The sequence below is a fragment of the Channa argus genome, chromosome 1 (assembly GCF_033026475.1).
Source record: "Channa argus isolate prfri chromosome 1, Channa argus male v1.0, whole genome shotgun sequence".
NCBI classification, from domain to species: domain Eukaryota; kingdom Metazoa; phylum Chordata; class Actinopteri; order Anabantiformes; family Channidae; genus Channa; species Channa argus.
In genome coordinates, this window is record NC_090197.1 from 49,712,510 (window position 1) to 49,733,213 (window position 20,704).

Here is a 20,704-nt window from a genome sequence, read left to right on the forward strand (position 1 = left end):
TTTACAGGCATGTAGTTAAAACCCGAAAGCTGTTGTAGAGAAAGGGTTGTTGTCTTAGTCCAATGTTATAACTGTCCTTTCAGGTGTGGTGTTCAAAGGTGAGATAGACTTTGCTGTGCGCTGTACATCGCTGTATCGCTGTGCAGCGATGTATGTCAGTGGTCTTCATGTGGTGGTGTGGCGGGTTGAGGGCCTCAACCAGCTGGAAGCTATTGTGGAGGTTCCTCAGACCTTCTACAACCGCACTGTGGGTCTCATGGGTCATTGGAGCTCTAACCGTTCCAATGATTTCCTCATGTCCAACGGCAGGGTCCTCCCCTCCATTGACCTCAACCCCCCCCCAGAAGTGGCACTGCAGTCCTTTGGCCTGTCCTGTGAGTGGACCATAAATGCATACTGTGTATTTGGGTTTGTTAAAAAATACTAATAAAACAAATAAAACAATATATGGGCCAGAAGCTCTACAGGCACTGACAGACCCACTGTTTGTCAGTGAGCAACCAAGATGAGCTTATTGAAGAGGTCCCAAAGAGGACCAGAAGTCACAGTTTGTGTCATGTTTGCAGGACTGCTTAAGATCACGTAGGTTATTACAAGGCCCAAAACAATGTAGTAGATAGTGGGTCCTGGGGTCACCAGATCTACAAGAAGGTGCAATAAAAGGGGTTTATGTCTTCACAACTGACATCGTTAGATAACCTAGAAAGGGACAAGGATGATGGCTGTCAACTGCGTGCATGTGGTTTCTTCAGTCATAAATAGAAGGGGTTTGAGAGATACAAGTCAGAAGACACCAACATCCATGTGTTCTTCTCCATGGCGGCCTGTATTAAACTGAGACGGTTCATCACGCTGAGGTCTGTCAAGATTTAGTAACACTTGACTAAGGAAGAGAGACAAATTTCTAACACACCTGTTTGCTTCTCTTTTGCATCAGATCTCAATATCTGGACATTTCTGTTGTTGAGCCATCCAATATTCTCAGGGTACTTAGGTCTAAAAAAGACCAAGAAAATTACTCCAACTGGTGCAACTTTAAATTCTTTGTGTTGAATAAAGAACTGATTGAATGAATCCACACATTTGTCTAGTAAACTAATTCGGATTTAAAGTTTAAGAAATATTTTTACATTATAAATGGATCAAATTACTATGTGTAATATGAATGACGTTCGCTTGCTGAAACAGAACTCTGAAAATGATTGCTCCAGTTTGACTTCCCATTTCTGTCCAGTCCAGTCCAGTACTGTAATATAGAGTGTGTTATAGCTGTATCTTACTGACATCTGTACTCACTTCTGTACTTGTGTGTTTCTAGGGGCAGTCCCAGTCCCAGAAAGCCTCTTTTTCTCTCATCCTCCCCCAGTGCTATTGAATGTCATCTCCTCGAAGCTCCTGCTGGAAAGTGTCAGTCCTGCTGAGTTGGAAGAGCTGTGGAGAACCTGTAAAGGCACCATCCAGTGTGTCCATGACACAATAGCATCTGGCAGATCTGATGTGGGCCTGCAGACTTTAGATTCCAAAATGCAATATCAAAGTCTGCTCCTGATTTATGGTACGCTGTCAGCACTATTTTAGTAAGGTTTCTCTGTCTGAACAGCTGACCTGTACTAACTGTATGTGGTTTGACTCTGGTCTGGCAGGTAACATGCCTCCCATAGTGACAGAGCCCACAGTGATCAGCGGTAAGGTCAACTCAACAGTCAAAATTCAGATCATCGCTCAGGACCCTAATGGAGACCCCATCACCTACTCACTGCTCCAACCCAGGCCTCCACGGACTTCTATTGGCAGTGGTAAGACACACACACAGTCACAAGCATTCACACAAATGAAGACAGTTTCCTCATTCAAAGACCAAAGTGTGCCCCCTTATACAGTATCTGTTACTATTCCACGTGACATTGTTTAGTGAGTTGGTGACAGTATTGTTGCTTTTGATATTGCCAACTTCTGAAAAAAAACCCTGAGACATCCTACAGTGATCAAGGCTAAGCGTGAGCTCCTGTTTGTGCAGGCTTTCTTGTTATCTGCCTGTTGTGCTTTCCTTACCAGGTGATGGCTTCCTGACATGGACTCCTCTCAGCACCCAGCCGATCCAACTGACAATCAAGGTCAGTGACGAGCGCACCAGTTCCATCTTCAGCCCCATCCTACGTGTCTGCAATTGCCTCAACGGAGGAACATGTCAGTATGAAAGTGTCATCGAAAACCACCAGCAGGGAAAGTTCCAGGTACATGTTTAGTTGATTCTTTAATCATGATTTTTCCAACTGAACATAAAAAATGGGGTTTTAGGAAGACAAAAGTGTAGTATTCCACCCTGCTGTTGTTTGAATGATATGCCGAAGGTATGCATTCAAGTGCATACTTTTTTACAGGGAAGGTAATAAAACGTATTCTCTATCTAACAAATCCTTGTTTCATTGTGAAAACCAATTGTGGCAACGTGAAAACATTGAGACATTTTACCATTTTATGGAAAAAATGAGCTCATTTTAAATTAGATGGCAGCAACACATGTCAAAAAAACAGAGCAATGTTTACCATTGTGTAGCCTCCCCTCTTCTTTTAATAATTATCTGTAAACATCTGGGAAGTGAGGAGACCAGTTGCTGGAGTTTTAAGAAAGGAATGTTTTCCTGTTCTTGTCAGATGCAGGATTCTAGCTGCTCAACAGTCTTGAGTCTTTGTTGCCAGATTTTCCATTTGATGATGTGCCAAATGTTTTCTACTGGTGAAAGGTCTGGACTGCAGCCAGGCAAGTTCAGCACCCGGACTCTTCTCCTGTGATACCATGCTGTTGTGATGGATGCGGTCTGTGGTTTAGCATTGTCTTGCTGAAATATGCAAGGTCTTCCCTGAAAGAGACGTTGTCTGGATGTTGCTCTGAAACCTCTACTGTATGTCCATGTCAGCATTGATGGTGCTTTTACAGATGTGTAAGCTGCCCACACCGTAGGCACTATTTCAGCCCCATACCACCAGAGATGCAGGCTTTGTCCTCTTATAACAAGCTGGATGGTCCCTCTCCTCTTTAGTCTGCAGAACATGGCATCCATAGTTTACAAAAAGAAGTTTGATTCCTGTGACTAGTTTCCCAATTTACTTCAGACCATTTTAAACGAGCTGTGGCCCAGAGAACATGGCAGCGTTTCTGGATCCTATTCACATATGGCTCCTTCTTTGCACGGACTGCACGGTGAAGTGTGTTCACAGACAGATATTACTGAGTGTTCCTGGTGTCCCCATGCAGCGATGTCCAGTAGAGAATCATAGCTGTTTTTATTGTTGCCTCAGGACCTGAAGATCCTGCACATTTAGTTTTGACCTTCGGCCTTGTCACTTGCGCACAGAGATTCCTCCTGATTCTCTGAATCTTTTGATGATATTATATACTGTAGATGGTGGGATCTTCAAAGTCTCTGCAATTCTATGCTGAGAAACATTTTTCGGAAATTGTTCCACAATTTTTAGATGCAGTTTGTCACAGATCGGTGAACCTCTGCCCATCTTTACACTCGAGAGGCTGTGTCTCTCTGAAATTCTCCTTTTATACCCAGTCATGTTACTGACCAATGAACAAAACTGGCAAGAATTAGTTGTCAAATTCTCCTCCATTTGTTACTGATTTGCAGCAATTACTTTTCCAGCCTTTTGTTGCGTCACTTCCAACTTTTTTGAGCTGTGTTGCTGCCATCAAATTTAAAATGAGCTAATATTTTCCATGAAATGGTAAAATCTCAGTTTCAACATCTGATATGTTGTTTATGCTCTATCGTGAATAAAATATGGGTTGACCAGGTTTGCAAATCACTGCATTCTGTTTTTATTTATGTTTTACACATCGTCCCAACTTTTTTGAATTGGGGTTGTACTAATTCAGTTTTGACTATTCGGCGGCAAGTAGAGAGTTTTGTTTCTACAAGCTCGGATTTGGGAAGTTTATGCCATTCTTCCTGGCAGTTTGAAAGATTGGAAGGCAAGTGTCTGTGAGCTGTCATCTTGAGTTAAATCGTGAGATAAATTTTGACCAGGCTCTATTCCCTGTTTCCAAAATGCTCTTCCATAGCATGATGCTGCCGTTGCCGTAATTCAGTGTAGAGGTGGTTTTATTAAGTGAGCAGTGCTTGGTTTTCCCAAAGAGTTTAACTGTGTGTTATCAGACCAGAGAACCTTATTAAGTCTTAATAAGGCCATGTAAACTCTATGTAATATCAATCCCTGCAGACTGTGCGTATAACCAGCATAAATGCCTGAATGATTGTTGTGCTGCTGAGATGTCCTTCTGCCAGTTTTCCCATCAGAGGACTGATGACGTCGATAGCTGTTAGATTTCCTGACCAAAGCCTGTCTTGTCTGGTTACTCAGTTTGATCAGCTGTAGGAAGAGTGCTGTTGGTTCTTAAACTTCTTTCATTTCAAAAATTGAGGCCACTGAGTTCCTGGGAACACTCAAAGCTACAGAAAACTTTTTATACTTCCCCTGTTCTATCACCAATACGAGACAGTTTGGAGTGTCACAGCAAAGAGTGTGAATACTTTGGAAGTTACTTTTTGTGATTTATGTTGTTTTAGCTTTTGCTAAATTTGGTAAATTTTTCCATTCGTCATTATGAGATGGTTGTTATAAATATTTAACCATTTAATGTAATACTGAAACACACCACAGTGTGTTTGGCCTGACGCAACCGTAGTGCTTGTCTCCCTTCCTTTTCATACTTCCTCCTCGCAGGTGGTGGGGTGCCTGTGCCCAAAGGGCTTCAGTGGGAGGTTCTGTGGGAGCACTTCAGACATGTGTCGAGGCAAGCCCTGTTTCCGAGGGGTGCAATGCCAGATGAATCCAAGGGCCGTCCAGTTCACCTGCGGACAGTGTCCTAATAACACTTTCTCTGAGGGAAAACAGGGATACAAGTGCTTTGAGCAGGGTTTGTAATCATATGAGTTTGCGGGACTTTTTTGTGCGGCCACAATATAAGGTGAGAAGAGAGGAAAATGTATCATTTCTCTTTTTACTGTATTTCTGCACACCTTTTCAGACTTGTGCAGCCCTCCTTTCCCCTTCCCCTGCCATAAGGATGCAGACTGCCACCGAACAAACAAAAGCTTCACCTGCACATGCAAGAATGGCTTTACTGGAAACGGACACAACTGTACAGGTACTAAACATCAGCTCAGTATGCAGTAATAATGTCTTCACGCACAGTACTTGACACCCTATCTTTGTCTGCTTTGTAGATATAGACGAGTGTGCAATACTCACAACCTGCCCAAATGCCAAGTTTGAGTGTAAGAACCAGCAAGGCTCCTTCGACTGCTTCTGTAGATACCAGAGAACCAGTTTCACTGATGGATGTGGTATGTGTTCAGTATCATTCAGGCAGCAGTACTGACTAAAGCATTCTTCACTGCTCTTACTTGGCAGCTCAGGGGTATGAGAAACAGTGCATGCTGTAGGGATAATGTACTATACAATAATAACAAGACAAATGTGCAATGCTAACAACATCATTCAAACTATTTCTATTCTTTGGAGCCTTTTAAACCGATGCTTAACAAAGGTTCATATCTGAATGATGTGTTTTTTCTTCAGGTGACTCTGCCAACCCTCCAGGTAAGTGCTTTATTTTATGACTTCATTAGCAATAACATTGCTGGGCTTTGCTTGTGGTGTTACCATGGCAAACATGCCTAGTATACAGTATATGGTCATAAAAGGTCATTGCACAGCTGTTTGTGATACTCTGTGTCCACAGGAAGCAATGTATTCACTGTGTCTGTGAAATGGAAGAAAAACACACCTGATGGGCTCAAACAGGTGTGTGAGGCTGTGCCACCATTGTCTGGTGATCCACTAATTGGTCACGTGTAACACTGACGACATCATTTAACGATTTTTCTCTTCTGCAAAGTGATCATTTATATCTTCTTGTTTCTCAGCTGACGGACATTTTGTCAATGGGTTTCCAGAACAAATTCTACAATGCCTGTAAGATGGATACAAGACAGGAATTCCCATCCAGTTTGGATGAATATCATATCAATGTGTCCAGTGACACACCACACTGGTATATTAGAGACTACCTGGCAAGGGTCAGCACCCAGTATGAGATCACTGGCATTGACGTTGATGGTGAGATACCCGGAAATTTTCATAAATTTTATTTTATCTAGTAATTTGGTACATTTATATTTATAAGCTCAGCAGGCAAATAAAACACATTTTAGTCATTCGAAATTTAGTCAAGAATATATTATATGTTTTTTGCTGCAGCATTTTTAAAGCTTGCCTCTGTGTCCTCCTCACTGATAGATCTGGATGAGTGTAAGGCTGAGAAGGTAGTGTGTCTACCACCTGCCTTCTGCACCAACACTTATGGAGGCTACAGATGTGTGTGCAATGGCACAGAGGTTTATGCAAACCAATCCTGTGTGTTAGGTAAGAGCCTGGACGTACCTCACATTGTTCCTGCAGTTGCTGCAATGTCTCTACAGCGATGCCTCTGTGTCTCTAAGGCTAATAAACCGTCAAATCAATAGTAAGACGGAGTTCTACACACCTATAAAAACATTAACTGGAAAATAATGTCAAAAAAAAAAATTTTGTTGGCATTTTGCAGGCCACAATTTAATAGAGAAATATTATAGTATGGGGCTGTCATGCGGATAATGATCCGCTCTGGCGACCCTGAACTTACGGGATAAGCCGAAAGTTGTCATGCACGTCTATTCATGCTGTCCTTTCTCACTTTGTAAAGTTATATGAGAGTGTTTCACTGAGAAAAACTTTGTTGTGGCTTTTTTTTTTTTTTTTTTTTTAGGCATAAAAGTGGACAAACAGCTGAATGTTCTAGCACTGGACCTCGTTGTGGGGCTGGTTCTCGGCATCGGCATCCCTTTGCTTCTGCTGCTCCTCCTGACTGCATTGGCCTGTCTGTGCTGCTGCAAGAAGAAGGTTACAGAAGAGTGAGTAACGTGATCAACACATTAAGAGGAATTTAAAAACTTAGGGGGTCTTGAAAGGTGGCAACTTGCAGACACAAAGAAAAGCCATAAGATCCTAGCTTCTGTCCTTTCATTTGTATCAACATGATTTTCTTGGCATTTTTCACCTATACGAGAATCATCTTTTGCCATGTGTTGAACGCCACACATCAGATCTGGTGTGTATTGATCGTAACAGAGACTCACACAGCTGTTTTAGTCACAGAGAACTTTGGATGCACTGGCTTTAAGTACTGACATAAATCCACGGGAAGCAGGTTTTTAGGTGCGTCAGCAGCTCTTTTTGGGCAGTGTGAGCCAGGGTTCACTGTAGGTCACCACAAAATACAGTATACTGCTGCAGACAATGATCATATTGGACCACGCGCACACACACACACACACACACACACACACATAGTACAGTCTGCCCAGATACAATGCTTTACAGCAGCTTGAAGACTTTAAATCCTGTCCTCTGTACTGCAGCTGCTGCTGCACTGACTTTCTTTATTTCACTTCTCAGTTGGAGGACGGACTGCCCACTCTCTTACTATATTAAACAAAAACACTTCCTACTAACAGCTTTGGTCCGAGTTATGAAACTGCACTTGACTAACACTGAAGAATGTTTGCACATTTTATCCGCAGTAAACCAAGGTAATGATGCAGGTTACACATCCACACATTAGAGACACTTTTTCTTATTTTGCTCACAGGCAAACGGCTAAAGGAGCATTATCAAATAATCCAGAGCAATTTTGTAAATGAATAGTGTGGTTTTTAAGGAGATACATATATCTGTATGGGAAACATACCTTTTGATAAAAAGCTCTATATAAGCAGACTCTTTAAACATTAGGCTAAGCTAGTTTGCTCAGCATACAAATATGGAAAATTACCTGTCCAAACTCACTAATATATTTTGTTTTCAATATTTCCCAGTTAATGTTTGGCGCTTATTTGCCCTGAACATTTTACCAATGTAAGTTTTGTGAGAAGCTGGACTTAATGTCACATCCAAGAGCCATATGTGTGTGTGCGTGAGTGAGTGTGTGTGCATCCTAATGTGCACGTGTCCTTGGCTCCCGCATGTTTGTACAGATGTATGGCATTTGGGACAGGTGTTAGTGGGCCACAAGGACACATAATCCCCCCCGATGAGTGGCCTGCTTTCTCTGCTATCAGTAAACTAGAGCCACTGGATATAATGGTCGGGATTGGCGCCAGCATTGTGGGATTATGTTGTTAGAGGAGGTTATGCTGTTAATACAATAATACTTAAGGTCTCAGGTGCATGTGATGTGATAGAAATGGAGGAGCAACAATTGAATTTAATGTTTCGAGCGTTTAAAGTCAACATGATTACAAATGCCAGGTTTTTGACTACAATATTGATTAACCTTCAGAGAGTTGAAACATATCAGAACATTAAACAAAGACTAAACAAAAGGTCTGAAGAAATCTGCAGGGTCAGTGGGCAGGTTTGCAAGGACTTCTATGTAGTTAGACAACAGCAGGTTTAGTGAAGCATTCAGGATGTGCTTCATGTGTTTAATCAGCTTTAGCCCCAGATTTCAGCATCTTTCGACACTGAATATCTAGGCTACAGCCTGCTGAATATTTATGATTATGAACATTTCCATAACTGCTTGAAATAACAGAGTTCTAATGTTTACTGTAATTAAAGAACACACTAATCAGAGCCAGGAAACCACTGAATAAAGGACAGAATGTAAAGAAATAAATATCACTGCTACTGTGTAGTTTCACATAAAGACCCGTCTCCTTACTCAGAAAGCATAAAATAATATTGACATCACCCGACAGAACTTCTCACTGCTTTCCAGTATCTTTAAATCCAGCAACTGCAGTGATTTCCTGTTTACTTCAGCATTCTGATTTGCTTCTGCGCTTTCTTTCAGCCCCCCTCACTTGTTGCCAGACTACATCCAGGAGCAGCGCAACCCTCCGCCCTTCAATTACTCCGATCCTGCCCTCCACTACATTACCCACTGCAGCCCTCGGATCATAGACAACATCGCGCCCAGGCAGCGCTACAGATAACCCATAGCACACATTCCAGAGGCCGGAATTGCACCGGGACACTAACACAATGCAAGCGCTTTTGTAGCCGCTGCATGCTGTATGTTTCATCTCAACATGATTTATTGCTGTTATTTATATCGTCATGAACCTGTCATTAAAACTGAGTGACTTTTAAAGTCAGTTATTTCCAATCATCTCAGCTGAGTGATGGACCTGCCAAATGTGAGCTGGAAGTTTTTTTTTTTTGCCAGTATAACAGTTTACACTGAGAGTCTGAGCCCGCAGAATTCGACAATCTCTTGGCTGGAGATGTTGATAAAAAGTAAACCACTGCAGTGGTCTTTAGGTTCCAGCTGATACTAAGCCAACAGCCTCCCTGATAGCAACATTAGCACTCATCAGAAGGCACCTGCCCTCTGTACAAAATTATCTTCACAAGCGAGCTTATGCATCCATATTTTGGAAATCAGCATCACAGTGAAGCTCCAAAACACTTTATTGATTCATTTCATTTAAGTGTGATTCTTCTGTGCGCACCAAAAAGTATAGTTTTACTGTGTTCTAAAAGCGTCCATCTCGCTCTGCAATTACACTCTAAATTACTGTTCATTGCTGGATTGTGTCCCAGTTAATTTAACACGGCAGAGCAATTCACTGTTTAAACGGGAAACTGTCTTTTGTGAAGTTGGACTTGTTGCAGCAAAGTTTAAAAAGCAATGTGTAACTATAATTTACATCATTACAAAGTACCACTTTAGCAAGACAGTGCTGAGGAGATATTTATTCAAGAGAAGAGACAGGAGAAAACAATGAATTCTCATACTGAAGCCATTTCACTCCACTTGTGTTGGGAGCATAATGGCCCTGCGATTCGAGATATGGCCTTTCTTGAGTGTCCTTGAGTATAACAGATGATCTATGATGTCTGACATTGACCTGTCACCATTAAAAAGGAAACTCAATATCACATTGTCACCCTCCTGCAAGCTGATGGATGTCAAGGTGAGGACTGTGATATTCATTATCCAGAGTAAAAGTTCTGTTTTCAATTTTTATCTACAGTCAAGTAGAAGAGTTATCAGCAAAATATGATTTAGACATTAAATGTAATATTGGGATGCTATTAGTTTTGCAATAACTTGGAAGTGTTTATTAATGTTGTGAATAAATGAGGTGGGAATTGTTGCATAGTTTAATCTATAGAAATGCATGAGTAGAACCAGAGTAGAAGCATTGAACTGTTTAAATAAAGCACGACTATCCCAACATTGCACTAAGTACAATACTTGACCAAATGCACTTGGTTATTTTTCTTCACTGCAGCTACAGTAATTACCAATCATTTTACTACGTCCTTCCTCTTTCTGCGTAAGCAGTGTCCAGCAGTTTCTTCTCTGGCCACCAGGTGTCATAGCTGAGTTATTCACACACAGGCAGATATATCAGTTGTTCATGAGTCAGGTTTGGGCAGCACTCTTACAGCCACACACGCGATCACACATACACAGACGACCAGACACCTGCTCTGCAGCCCTCATCTGGAAGTGGCCACGGCATGAGGTGGAGCCTGCTGCCCCCCTGCAGGATGAGATCATCTGACGGGGTGCAGTGAAGGCAGCCCTGCGTGTTCCGCACCTCTACAAAAACAGACCCGGCCTACGCCACAGCTGGGGTCAAGGACGGGTGTTGCTAAAACACTCTTCCCCTGTCATTTCCTTATTGTGGTTACACACCAACATGCACACTCATGCACACAAGTGTCCCTGCATAAGCTCTGCAGTGGATCTTGATTCCTCTGGTTTCAGGTTCTACTGGATTGATTGAGGGAGTAAACAGAGATTATGCCACAATACTACTGCACATACAGGGTTTGTGGAGGAAACTTCTGGAAAGAATAAAATCCCACAGCAAGTTGAACTCCTGGCACCTTTGATAGACAAAAAACGCAGCTACCAGTGAACAGCAGCCTCTGACAAACACAGCTACAGAAGAGCTTTGTTGTGCCACACGTCTGGAAGGTTCCAAGTTACACCGTTTCATGTGCTGCTGAAGGCTGCAGTGTTTGAACTCAAGCTCCACACTGACTGCAGTAGACAACCTGGAGGCAAGCCAGGGAAGGAAAGAGGGAGGTAGTGAGAGGGACAGAGTTGAGTAGAGTCAGAGAACACGAGAGAAAGAAGACAGAAGAGCAAATGAAAAGTGAGGGAGTGGAGATCAACAGCAGGGACTCTAATTGTGGTTTTGTCCCTCGGATTCCATCAAATAAAACGACTCACATGTGCAGGTTTAGAGCCAGCTGATGACCCTGTGCCAGGCCCAACAAACAGAAACATGCTAGAGGGATAGAAAATAAAGTGCATGCTTAACACTATATCCATTTCATCACAACATGATTGAAATAGGCAGGGAATAGAAGGCCTGACCAAATCCTCTTATCCGATTTGAGGCCATTAATCATTTCTGCCTCATGATGTAATTTTGAGAAACAAGTCATTTCTCAGTAACAGGTAGGCCAGAATGCCAATGGGATTGTTTCATGTGCAGCTTGCCCATCGCCGTGACTTTATACAACTAATGCTCTCATTGTGTGGCTGTAAAATTATTTGTGCTCCAACTGGAAGTGTTTTGCTGTAAGGTTAGCAACTTTGTCCACTGACTAGTCCAGATCTTGGCTAGTGTATGATGGAAAGTATTAGTGGTAATCAGGAACTCTCAGAGGCCAGTCACATGTAGGCAACAATGTGTGTTGGTCATAAAAAATACATGCACATATGTCCCTGTGGTGTTTACCATTTGTGCATATATACAGAGCACTGCAAAGAAGCATTTAGGCTAATTGCACATTCACTATACACACTCGAGATGCAAGCAGATGCAGGGACATGCTCCCTCACCCAGTGGAAATGGTCTTTTAAATATTAGGAGCTTGACATCCATGATGCACAAACAGCTGCCATTCTCTGCAATGAAAGGCGATCAGCCGCTTTGGCACGGAACCAGCAGGTGCATTACAAAGCCTTATTAATTAATAATGGCGTCCGCGTCGTTCAGTTACACAGGTAAACATCTTCTCATATTTGTCACTGACGCTTCATCCCTCAAAGTCCTCACAGCCACTATGGTAAAAATTTAAGTCCTCGCTTTAAGCTTTGCGTTGGGAATCTACTATATGTTAGAACATGATTGTGCAATATCACCACACTCCAGTGTGTTGCCACATCTCCAGCTCACGTGCTGTGTTCGCCAGCCCACCTCCATTACCAAAAAATAAACAATGCTTGCTGCTATCAGGAGTGATGTCACGGGCCAAAGGGAGGTGACGTTAATGAAGATGGAGGGGTGACTTCGGCGTTGCAATTGCTGAAGTAAATGACCTTTGCCCCTGTGGTATGAAAATGAAACGTTCACATCCTGTGTATGTGAGTCAGTTACATTTTCAAAGAGCAGATAAGAGAATAGAGACATCGGTAGTTTGAGAACAGTGTGTGTGTGTGTGTGTGTGTGTGTGTGTGTGTGTGTGTGTGTGTGCAGGCGCACACATGGATTAATCTAGTGAGTTAACATAACACCTGACATCTATAATGCAAAAACAACACTGTAACATACTGTATTGTCTGCATGTGGTGAGTTAAGTCTTTCTTGGCTTACATCATATGGGCTCGGTACAGGTTTTACAGAACATGAAGCCATGTGTCACGCGTTTTAAAATGTCTTTATATTGACTTCCAACCTACAAACGCCATTATCTCGGAGTGGCTCCTCTGACACTTTGGAACCACTGAGGATGCCCGTAAGTGATCGTCAGTTAACAAAGCAGCGGATTCTGCATATAGTATTAAAGGTTGGGATAGGAGGGCATGATAGAGAGGAGTTGTAATTATGAAATATTTACAACCCAATAGTAAACTATTGTCTCTGAACAGCCATTTTATTGGAGCAATTCAACATAGATGTTGGACAATTATGTTTAAAATGTGAGAACACAAGAGGAAATAAAGTGTTCATGGTATCTAAGGTCACATTTTACAATATTTGTCAGGCTTTATGAGAGAACCAAAAGGTGGATTCATTTCCCTCTGCCTACAGTCGTTCACACATGCTCCAGCTTATCTGGTTCTTGTGACAGATTTGGGCCTTTGCACCGTCACCTTTGGAATTACATAATCTACACAGTGACAAAAAAAAAACCCTGTAGCAGAAAAAGAGATTTAAAAAAGAAAAGAATCCAATGTGTTCCATATTAGGTAGGTTTGGGGGGTGGGGGGGGGGAGGCTGGCTGCCTCTGAGGCTGCTCAGCAGATCACATGGCACAAGGCAGCATCACCTCTGCAAACAGCACAGATGGAAGTGGGAACCACTTTGGATCCTTATTGCTTACATCTAAATGTGAGATATTTTTCTTTTCACCGTCCCTGCTCTGTACTTACAGTGTGACATCCATGTCTAATAATAAGAGATTCAGTTGGGAGGAAGGGGGCACTGTTTTTGGGACACCGAATCTAGTAAATTCTCTTGAAACGATTCTCCCCGCACATCTCTGTCCACCCTCCTCCACAGCATCTCCCATGGGATCTAGCTAGAGACAGGTGGTCACTAGGAGACAGGGGAGCAGTCAGGCATAAGCAATCAGGCAATCAGATACTCCCATCCACACCGGTAACACAATTAGACAGAAGAATCCACAGTCATCTGACAGCAAGCCTGCTCCAGACCCAGTCACGCATCACACATATGAGTGTGCACACACACAGACAGTACACACACATTCTACTACCTATTACAAACTATTACACCCAAACTCTTCAGCACTGACACTGCATCTCATTATGCATAGCATTTAAAATGAGGTCCAGCACAGCAGACAGGATGTCAGACTGTGGTAACCTTGTACCAGAAACTTGCAAAGGCGTGGGTTTCAAAATGCCGACAAAATAACGTATTTAGAAAGAAGGAAAACTTTAGCAGCAGGAAATACAGCAAATCGTGTAAGCACAAACGTTGCCAATAACGCCCCAGTAATAAATCGCAAACGATGATCTTTGTGTAGCTATTTACTTATCAAAACTATCTTACTGGACCTCCTGAAAGATGATGCCCATATGTACACACACTGTGCAATAAGATTGTCTGCCGGGCCTGTGGCGCTGACACGGATGTCTATGAACAAGATGCAGCGGCAGCGCAGACCATGGGAGTGACGCATTGCAGGTACAAACACACCAATCAGAGAGCGCGATTTCTTTCGGCTACGTGTTGTGCCCCATTACACAGTAGCAGAAAGTATTCATACGCTTCCATATAGACCACCAACGACATGCAACCTAATTCTTAATATCGACATCAAAATCTTGTATTGCGCTCGTATATGCGTTTGGAAATTGCTTTTTGATTTTTCTGTGGAACTAAGCGTTTTTACTAAATGTGTATTATTGAATTTAGTAACTGGGGAAAGGGGAAGTTGGCGGAGTGGTATTAAAAAGAGGCGGGGTTTAGGATAGCCGTTAAAGGCGAGTCCAGTTGCTCCTTTCTCAGTGTGGTCATAGAGATTGGCAGTTTGTTCAAGCTTTGCGTTGGGCTTTGTTTCATACGGATTTTTTGTCGTAAACCAGGCGCGGCGTTTACATCGAAATGGTAAGAAACACAACTGTATTTTCTCTCCAGTCTAGATGTAGGTGGCAGCGCGTTTCAAGTGTTCGATTTCAGTGCCAATAAAACATAGCGTCACCAGTGGCTAAAATTAAGCCAACGACCGCAATGCGCGGCGAATAAATGACAGCATGCTAACGTAGCTCATGTGACGCCGCTAACGTTAGCTAACGAGCTGTGTTCTTAACGAATGCAACAACACCCTTGTGCCCTAACGTTACGTTAGCGCAACTAGTTACACTCCTAACAGTGCATGAGCGTTAGGTTCTGTGATCTCGGCGCTTTTATGCAAATCGAATAGGAGTCGAGCTAATGCTGGGCTTCACTGAATAAGAACCAAAGCTAATATTACCGGTTTAGTTGAATACTTTTACTCGTTACCCAGGTAAACGCTGGTTGAGAAACAATGTGATTATCTGCAAATCGCCGCGTTGCTTGTGACGACTCCTTTAGTAACTAATCATTATGTGTAGCTGGATGTCTTGGTGTTTAGGTACGTTAATGTCGCCCATAATGTCTGAAACGGAAAGCCGGTCCACAACTGTAGCTAGCAGCTAACTTTAGCTGAGTTACCGCCAAATTTTAAGTCGTTCAATGTCAGGGGAATAGTTGGTTTATTAAACATTAAAATTAAGATGTAACTTTTTTTTTTTTTTGGAAGGGCACGTGGATTTGACATTTCCGTAACATGCTTGACAGCAAATCGGCACAAAATGCCTTTTGCATTTGTGACTTTGCAGCTCCCGATACTGTAATAACGTTAGTTGCCCGTCATCGCAGAGTGTGATTGTTATCAGATGTACATAATTTATAGATATTTGCAGTAATGTTAATGTTTTGCTGTTAATGGAACAGCAATGCTATCGATTAGGGATTGCGTTTGGAGAAAGAACAGTAATTTTGGATGTTTTAAAGAATGGATTGCTATTAATTTTATTTAATATTGTTTTATAGGCTGATCAGCTTACAGAAGAGCAGATTGCTGGTAAGACATCGCTGCATTGATCTTCTGCCTTCCTCCTGTCCTGCAAAGTGGCCTGCATTATGGATTCTTGCATCTTTACAGTGGATTTAACCTTTTGCCTTTTAAGGCATTCCTCTGGACAGCCTACTGGTCATAAAACAGGAATGAATGAAACTGCTGTTGCTAGCTGTCTCTGCAGTGCTGGACTGGATGGGAAAACTTTGCATTTCCGTGGTTTCTGGTGTAATAAATGATGTAATTGCAAAGGGCGGTGTGCTCTGGTAGGGCTGTGTGTTCTGCTGAGCTATTGGCAATCACCTTTCACATGCTGTACATGTCCTTTGCCCTGGGTGTGTTCTCAGTAGATGTAATGCTCAAAGAACAATTGAAATGGCAAATCTGCTTGCCGTGCTTATATTAATCTTGTCCTACGATGAAACCTAGGCTCTGTAATGTAAATCCTACAGGCGTGGTGTTCCCTAACACACTTCTCCCAGCTAGTACTCAAACAACTGTTAGTCTGTATAGTTTATTGTAGTGTGCTGCAGCTGTAGTTGTTTTCCTGACTGTATTTCTGTGGTTGCCTTGATTGAGCTTAAGATGTAGACTTTAGTATGTTACTCATACCATTGCTGTGTGTGTGCTTTTAGTTGGCTGCTTGAGAGTTGATGACATGTCAGTTTGTAGGTTTTTGTGGACTTGGAAATTACTGTGCTTTAAATTATTAAGCAGCTGCAGTGATGTGTGGATCTAATAGCCATATATAGGAATTCACTGGACACTTCCTGCAGTTTATGTGGACAGCACATCTTGCACCAACAAAAGGGTGTTGCTCTGTGTTTGACCCTGCCAATGGCTGGGCAGGTCGTAGTTTTTATGACTCCCAACAAGCTGCTGCATGCCATTATGCATTGGCCTCATCACACTTAATGAGTGTCATCGTCCTAATCGCTTGCAGCACAACCAAACTACTCAGGCTGTCATTCACTGCTGATGTAGCCTGACTCTGCTCTGTTCTTTGGTCTAATGGTCGCTGTCTTTGTTTATCCAGAAACAACAGCAGTTGTAGGTGGGCACCAAAGAGCTTAGGTGTATGTAGTGGTTGAAACATGCAATATAATACAGTTTGAGGCTTTAATTCAATGTAATATATGAACACTTTGTGCAGACTGGGTGAGCATTCACATGACTTTTGTATTGCCATCACCAATAGCATCTTTTTTTTTATTTTTTTAAATAAAGGTGTGACAGTTCAGTTGAGTCTTACTAAAGACGGCCTTCTATTTTTGTTTTTTGCAACCAGAGTTCAAAGAGGCATTTTCACTCTTTGACAAGGATGGCGATGGCACAATCACCACCAAAGAGCTGGGGACAGTTATGCGTTCTCTGGGCCAGAACCCCACAGAGGCAGAGCTGCAGGATATGATCAATGAGGTGGATGCTGATGGTAAGAACTCAATCTAGCTTTGACACTGCCAAACACTCATTGTATAGATGGATGGAAATCATCAGGGGGTGTCTGGGTCTTTATTTATATTTTTTTGATTCCCCCCCCCCCCTTAGGAAATGGAACGATAGACTTCCCAGAATTCCTGACCATGATGGCCAGGAAGATGAAGGATACAGACAGTGAGGAGGAGATCAGAGAAGCATTCCGTGTTTTTGACAAGGTAAATGCTACCTGTATATGTGTACACACTTCTGTCTGTGGCTACAGCAATTTGGGGGGAAAATGTGCTCACGGAGTGATTTTTAATTGTCAGGATGGCAATGGATACATCAGTGCTGCTGAGCTGCGCCATGTGATGACAAACCTTGGAGAGAAGCTGACTGATGAAGAAGTGGATGAGATGATCAGAGAAGCAGACATTGATGGAGATGGACAGGTCAATTATGAAGGTTGGTAAATGCTGTTTTTTTTTTTGTTGTTAATCAGCTTGACTCACTCTTTGCATATAGAGTCACAACTTTTTTTTTTTTCCCCCCTCTCATTTTTTCCTGCAGAGTTTGTACAAATGATGACGGCGAAGTGAAGGCTTTGTACAGATTTCTATATAAATTTGCCTTTTCTTTGTGTAATTTATCTGTAAAATCTTAATAGCCCCCCTTCGTCCCTGCCCCTTCTGCTGTCCAAAGGAACTGCATGTAAACTGCATAGGCTCTTGTCCCAATGTCCCTTTTTCATTTGCTGTCATGGTGTTTTGGAGTGACTGAACAGTCAAACAACCAGATGCCTGTGGAGGCCCCTGGGAGCCAGAGAACTTCGAATCTTCTTGTCTTGTCTGCTCGGGGCCCCTCCACGCATGGCGACATAGAAAACCTGTCAGCTGGTTGTCACTTGACTACACTGTTGGCATGGAAACAATGTAGAGGAGTTTAAACTCTGCATGGACTAAGGACAAAGTATATGGAAATCTCTCAGCATTGCACTACTGCAAAAAAATGACACGGGTGTATCTCCTAGGTACTCATACAAACTCTTTTTGTATCTGCTGTTCTATATACCAGAAAATGACTAATCTTACCATGCTTTTTAATGTTTTACTCACTTTTACTTTTTAATGACCACTGGTCATGCCTCAAATAATCCATTCCAAGTTGTATATTTTTGTTTTCCAATAAAATTTACAATCTACCCAGATTTGAAAATTGTCTTGTTTTCTCAGTTATAATAATCCTTGAGTTTGTATACCCTGTAATTATTTCCATTTTTATATTGAGGACAAGATGCTCCCTTTTTTTGGATGTTTTTTTTTTTTCTTCTTTCTTAGATTAATCATGAAATGTTTACCATTTTTGAATCAAGTGTCCCCTATTAATTCCCCAAAGCACTGAGGAGCATCAGCCAATGCCTCTTAATGTTCAGTAAGCTCAGATAAAATCTGTATTGTCATTGAAATAAAAGTACTTGATGGGATCAAAAGCTTCTATTTTGAAGTGCACACAATGCTACTGGACATTAGATTAGCTGTGTACTGTCCAGCTTCTCCCCCCACACCCACCCACTGACTACATAGGCCATGTGTTGTCTGCTACTGTTGGCACAGAATCATGTAGAAGCTGACTGCCTCATGTCTTACTTGGCATTTGTCCCCAATCATAAAGTGCAAATGATTCGAGCGTACATCAGAAATCATTGTGTAAATAAAGGTGTACCTGTTTTTTTTTCTTTGTTTTTTAACTTCTGATTATTGAGTTTGTTACAGTAGCTTGCAGAGATACTAAGTTTGTTATTTTGATGAATGACAAAATAAAGCTCTATTGTGGACCTCTGCTCTGCGTCCAGTGAGTTTTTATACTAGCCGTGCTTAGAAATACTTGTAATTCAAAATCCTGCCAATTTTTAATACCTAATGTTTTCATGCAGTGATGGCTGTAGTTGTTTGTGGCTTGGCCAGTCATCCGTAATATTCAGGATTCTCTGTGGATGCAAATTAAAACATTTAGAGCATCGCAAAAGTTACGGCTCATAAAGCAGCAGTGACTGCTTTAAAGAAGTGGAATGTGATTTTTCTTAGTGGATCCGTGACTGTTCTATCTCATGTTGCGTGTAGCTAAAAGTGAGGAATTATTCCCGTTACCGAGTTTGCATAAGAACATTTTTCAGTTCCACGACAGCATGAAAAAGAAACACCACAATCCACAGCAGTTTCACGTGTGAATTGGATGGTTCTCATCTTGTCAAAACCAATTATCACAAGACTTAAACTCTTAGTGTCAGTGCAGTCTACTTATAAAAATCTGTTAATTACACAGCACATGTCCCACCAGCCTCCACCGTCCTCTGCACTCGTGCATTTGCCCACATAGGCTGAACATTAAACAGCCAATGTGTTTGACGAATGACATGTACAGGACAAACTCAAAAAGCAACAGCTTCTTTTTTTCTTTCTTTTTCTGCTTGTGTGTTTTCATTGTCTCCTCGTGTCCTTGACACGCAGTGCAAACATGAATTGTTGGCCCACTTTGAACAATGTGTCCCATATAGCTTAGCAACGGGGCTAAACATCGAATAAGTGCTAGATTTTCACTTAATGTGAAGGTCTGAGACAGAATATGTGTGTGCTTGCCTGTCATCACTCAATTTTTTTTCTCCATGTACTCTGGTTTCCTCTCACAGTCCAAACACATGCGTAGTGACTCTAAATTGCCTATATGTGTGAATGTGAGTGTGAATGGTTGTCTGTCTGTGTGTTGGCCCTGAGCTTAGACTAGCAACCTGTCCAGGGTGCACCCCACCTCTTGCCCCATGACAGCAGGTATAGGCTCCAGCCCCCTGTAACCCCCACACAGGATAAACGGTTACAGATAATGGATGGAGTGTTTTTTCTTTAAGGCATTTAAGACACTGGTATGTGGCGCCCTTTTGTATCCCCTGTGTGTGTCCACCTCGCAGTCCACGAGTCAAATTATTGGAAGTGTTTTTGGGGTTCAGTGATCTTTGGCAACTGCAGGTGTGCAATCATTGGGTTTGTATTGCAGAGCGGCAGCGTCTTCTTCCCACCTTTTCCTGTTACCTGGACTTTCTTTCTTTCTTTTTTTTTTAACACCACTGAGCATTTTGCACTGCGCCCTGAGAATCATGTCACCATTTCAAATAGTCTTCATTTGTGGACATTTTGTGTCTCTGTAGACATAAGGGCATAGTTCACGTCACCAGGTGCTACTTGTAAATATCAAAACCCCAAATCAATCAATCAACCTTAATCCGGGTTCATTGATTGGATTCCAGGCTTTATGACCCTTCACCCTAATTAACTGTCGATGATTAGCTGTTTAGTTCACATAATTGAGGTCCACAATGGGAATGCAGGACGACGCATTCTCCATGAAAATCAATTTAGCAATTTTGTGTTATTAGTTAAAAAACTTTTTTTTTTTTCTCCATAATTCAAAAACAATTTAGACATAATTACTAACAGCAGTACACTGCGTGTTTCGGTTGCTGGCTTACCATTGTGTTTTTCGCCCAGTCAAACTGGTCAGTGAGTCTAAATTTAGGCCTTTACTCGGGCAGCTTGTTGAAAAATTGATCAATAGTGCAGTTGCTGCTATAGTAACA

General features: G+C 42.0%; 2 protein-coding genes across 2 annotated transcripts; both read left to right on the forward strand.

Moving 5' to 3' along the window:
* The first annotated feature begins 54 nt into the window (after positions 1–54).
* On the forward strand, positions 55–10,923 carry LOC137098040 (mucin-like protein). The gene is made up of 13 exons (XM_067473784.1): positions 55–374; positions 1,319–1,555; positions 1,644–1,796; positions 2,056–2,234; positions 4,735–4,927; positions 5,039–5,158; positions 5,238–5,357; positions 5,593–5,613; positions 5,756–5,817; positions 5,940–6,132; positions 6,313–6,438; positions 6,821–6,965; positions 8,909–10,923. The coding sequence occupies exons 1-13, from the start codon at positions 149–151 to the stop codon at positions 9,048–9,050; spliced, it is 1,917 nt and encodes a 638-aa protein (XP_067329885.1). The 5' UTR covers positions 55–148; the 3' UTR covers positions 9,051–10,923.
* A 3,586-nt stretch (positions 10,924–14,509) lies between these two features.
* Positions 14,510–18,915, forward strand: calm2a (calmodulin 2a (phosphorylase kinase, delta)). The gene is made up of 6 exons (XM_067473797.1): positions 14,510–14,663; positions 15,633–15,663; positions 16,946–17,089; positions 17,206–17,312; positions 17,406–17,541; positions 17,647–18,915. The coding sequence occupies exons 1-6, from the start codon at positions 14,661–14,663 to the stop codon at positions 17,673–17,675; spliced, it is 450 nt and encodes a 149-aa protein (XP_067329898.1). The 5' UTR covers positions 14,510–14,660; the 3' UTR covers positions 17,676–18,915.
* Positions 18,916–20,704: the final 1,789 nt, after the last annotated feature.

Bases quoted from the DNA above. Each gene is read 5' to 3' on its own strand.
- LOC137098040 (XM_067473784.1), top strand. From the start codon at position 149: ATGTATGTCAGTGGTCTTCATGTGGTGGTGTGGCGGGTTGAGGGCCTC. The intron at 5,159-5,237 runs GTACTAAACATC...TCTGCTTTGTAG, and splicing joins AAACGGACACAACTGTACAG to ATATAGACGAGTGTGCAATA. The intron at 5,358-5,592 runs GTATGTGTTCAG...TTTTTTCTTCAG, and splicing joins CAGTTTCACTGATGGATGTG to GTGACTCTGCCAACCCTCCA.
- calm2a (XM_067473797.1), top strand. The intron at 15,664-16,945 runs GTAAGACATCGC...TTTTGCAACCAG, and splicing joins TACAGAAGAGCAGATTGCTG to AGTTCAAAGAGGCATTTTCA. The intron at 17,542-17,646 runs GTTGGTAAATGC...TTTTTCCTGCAG, and splicing joins TGGACAGGTCAATTATGAAG to AGTTTGTACAAATGATGACG.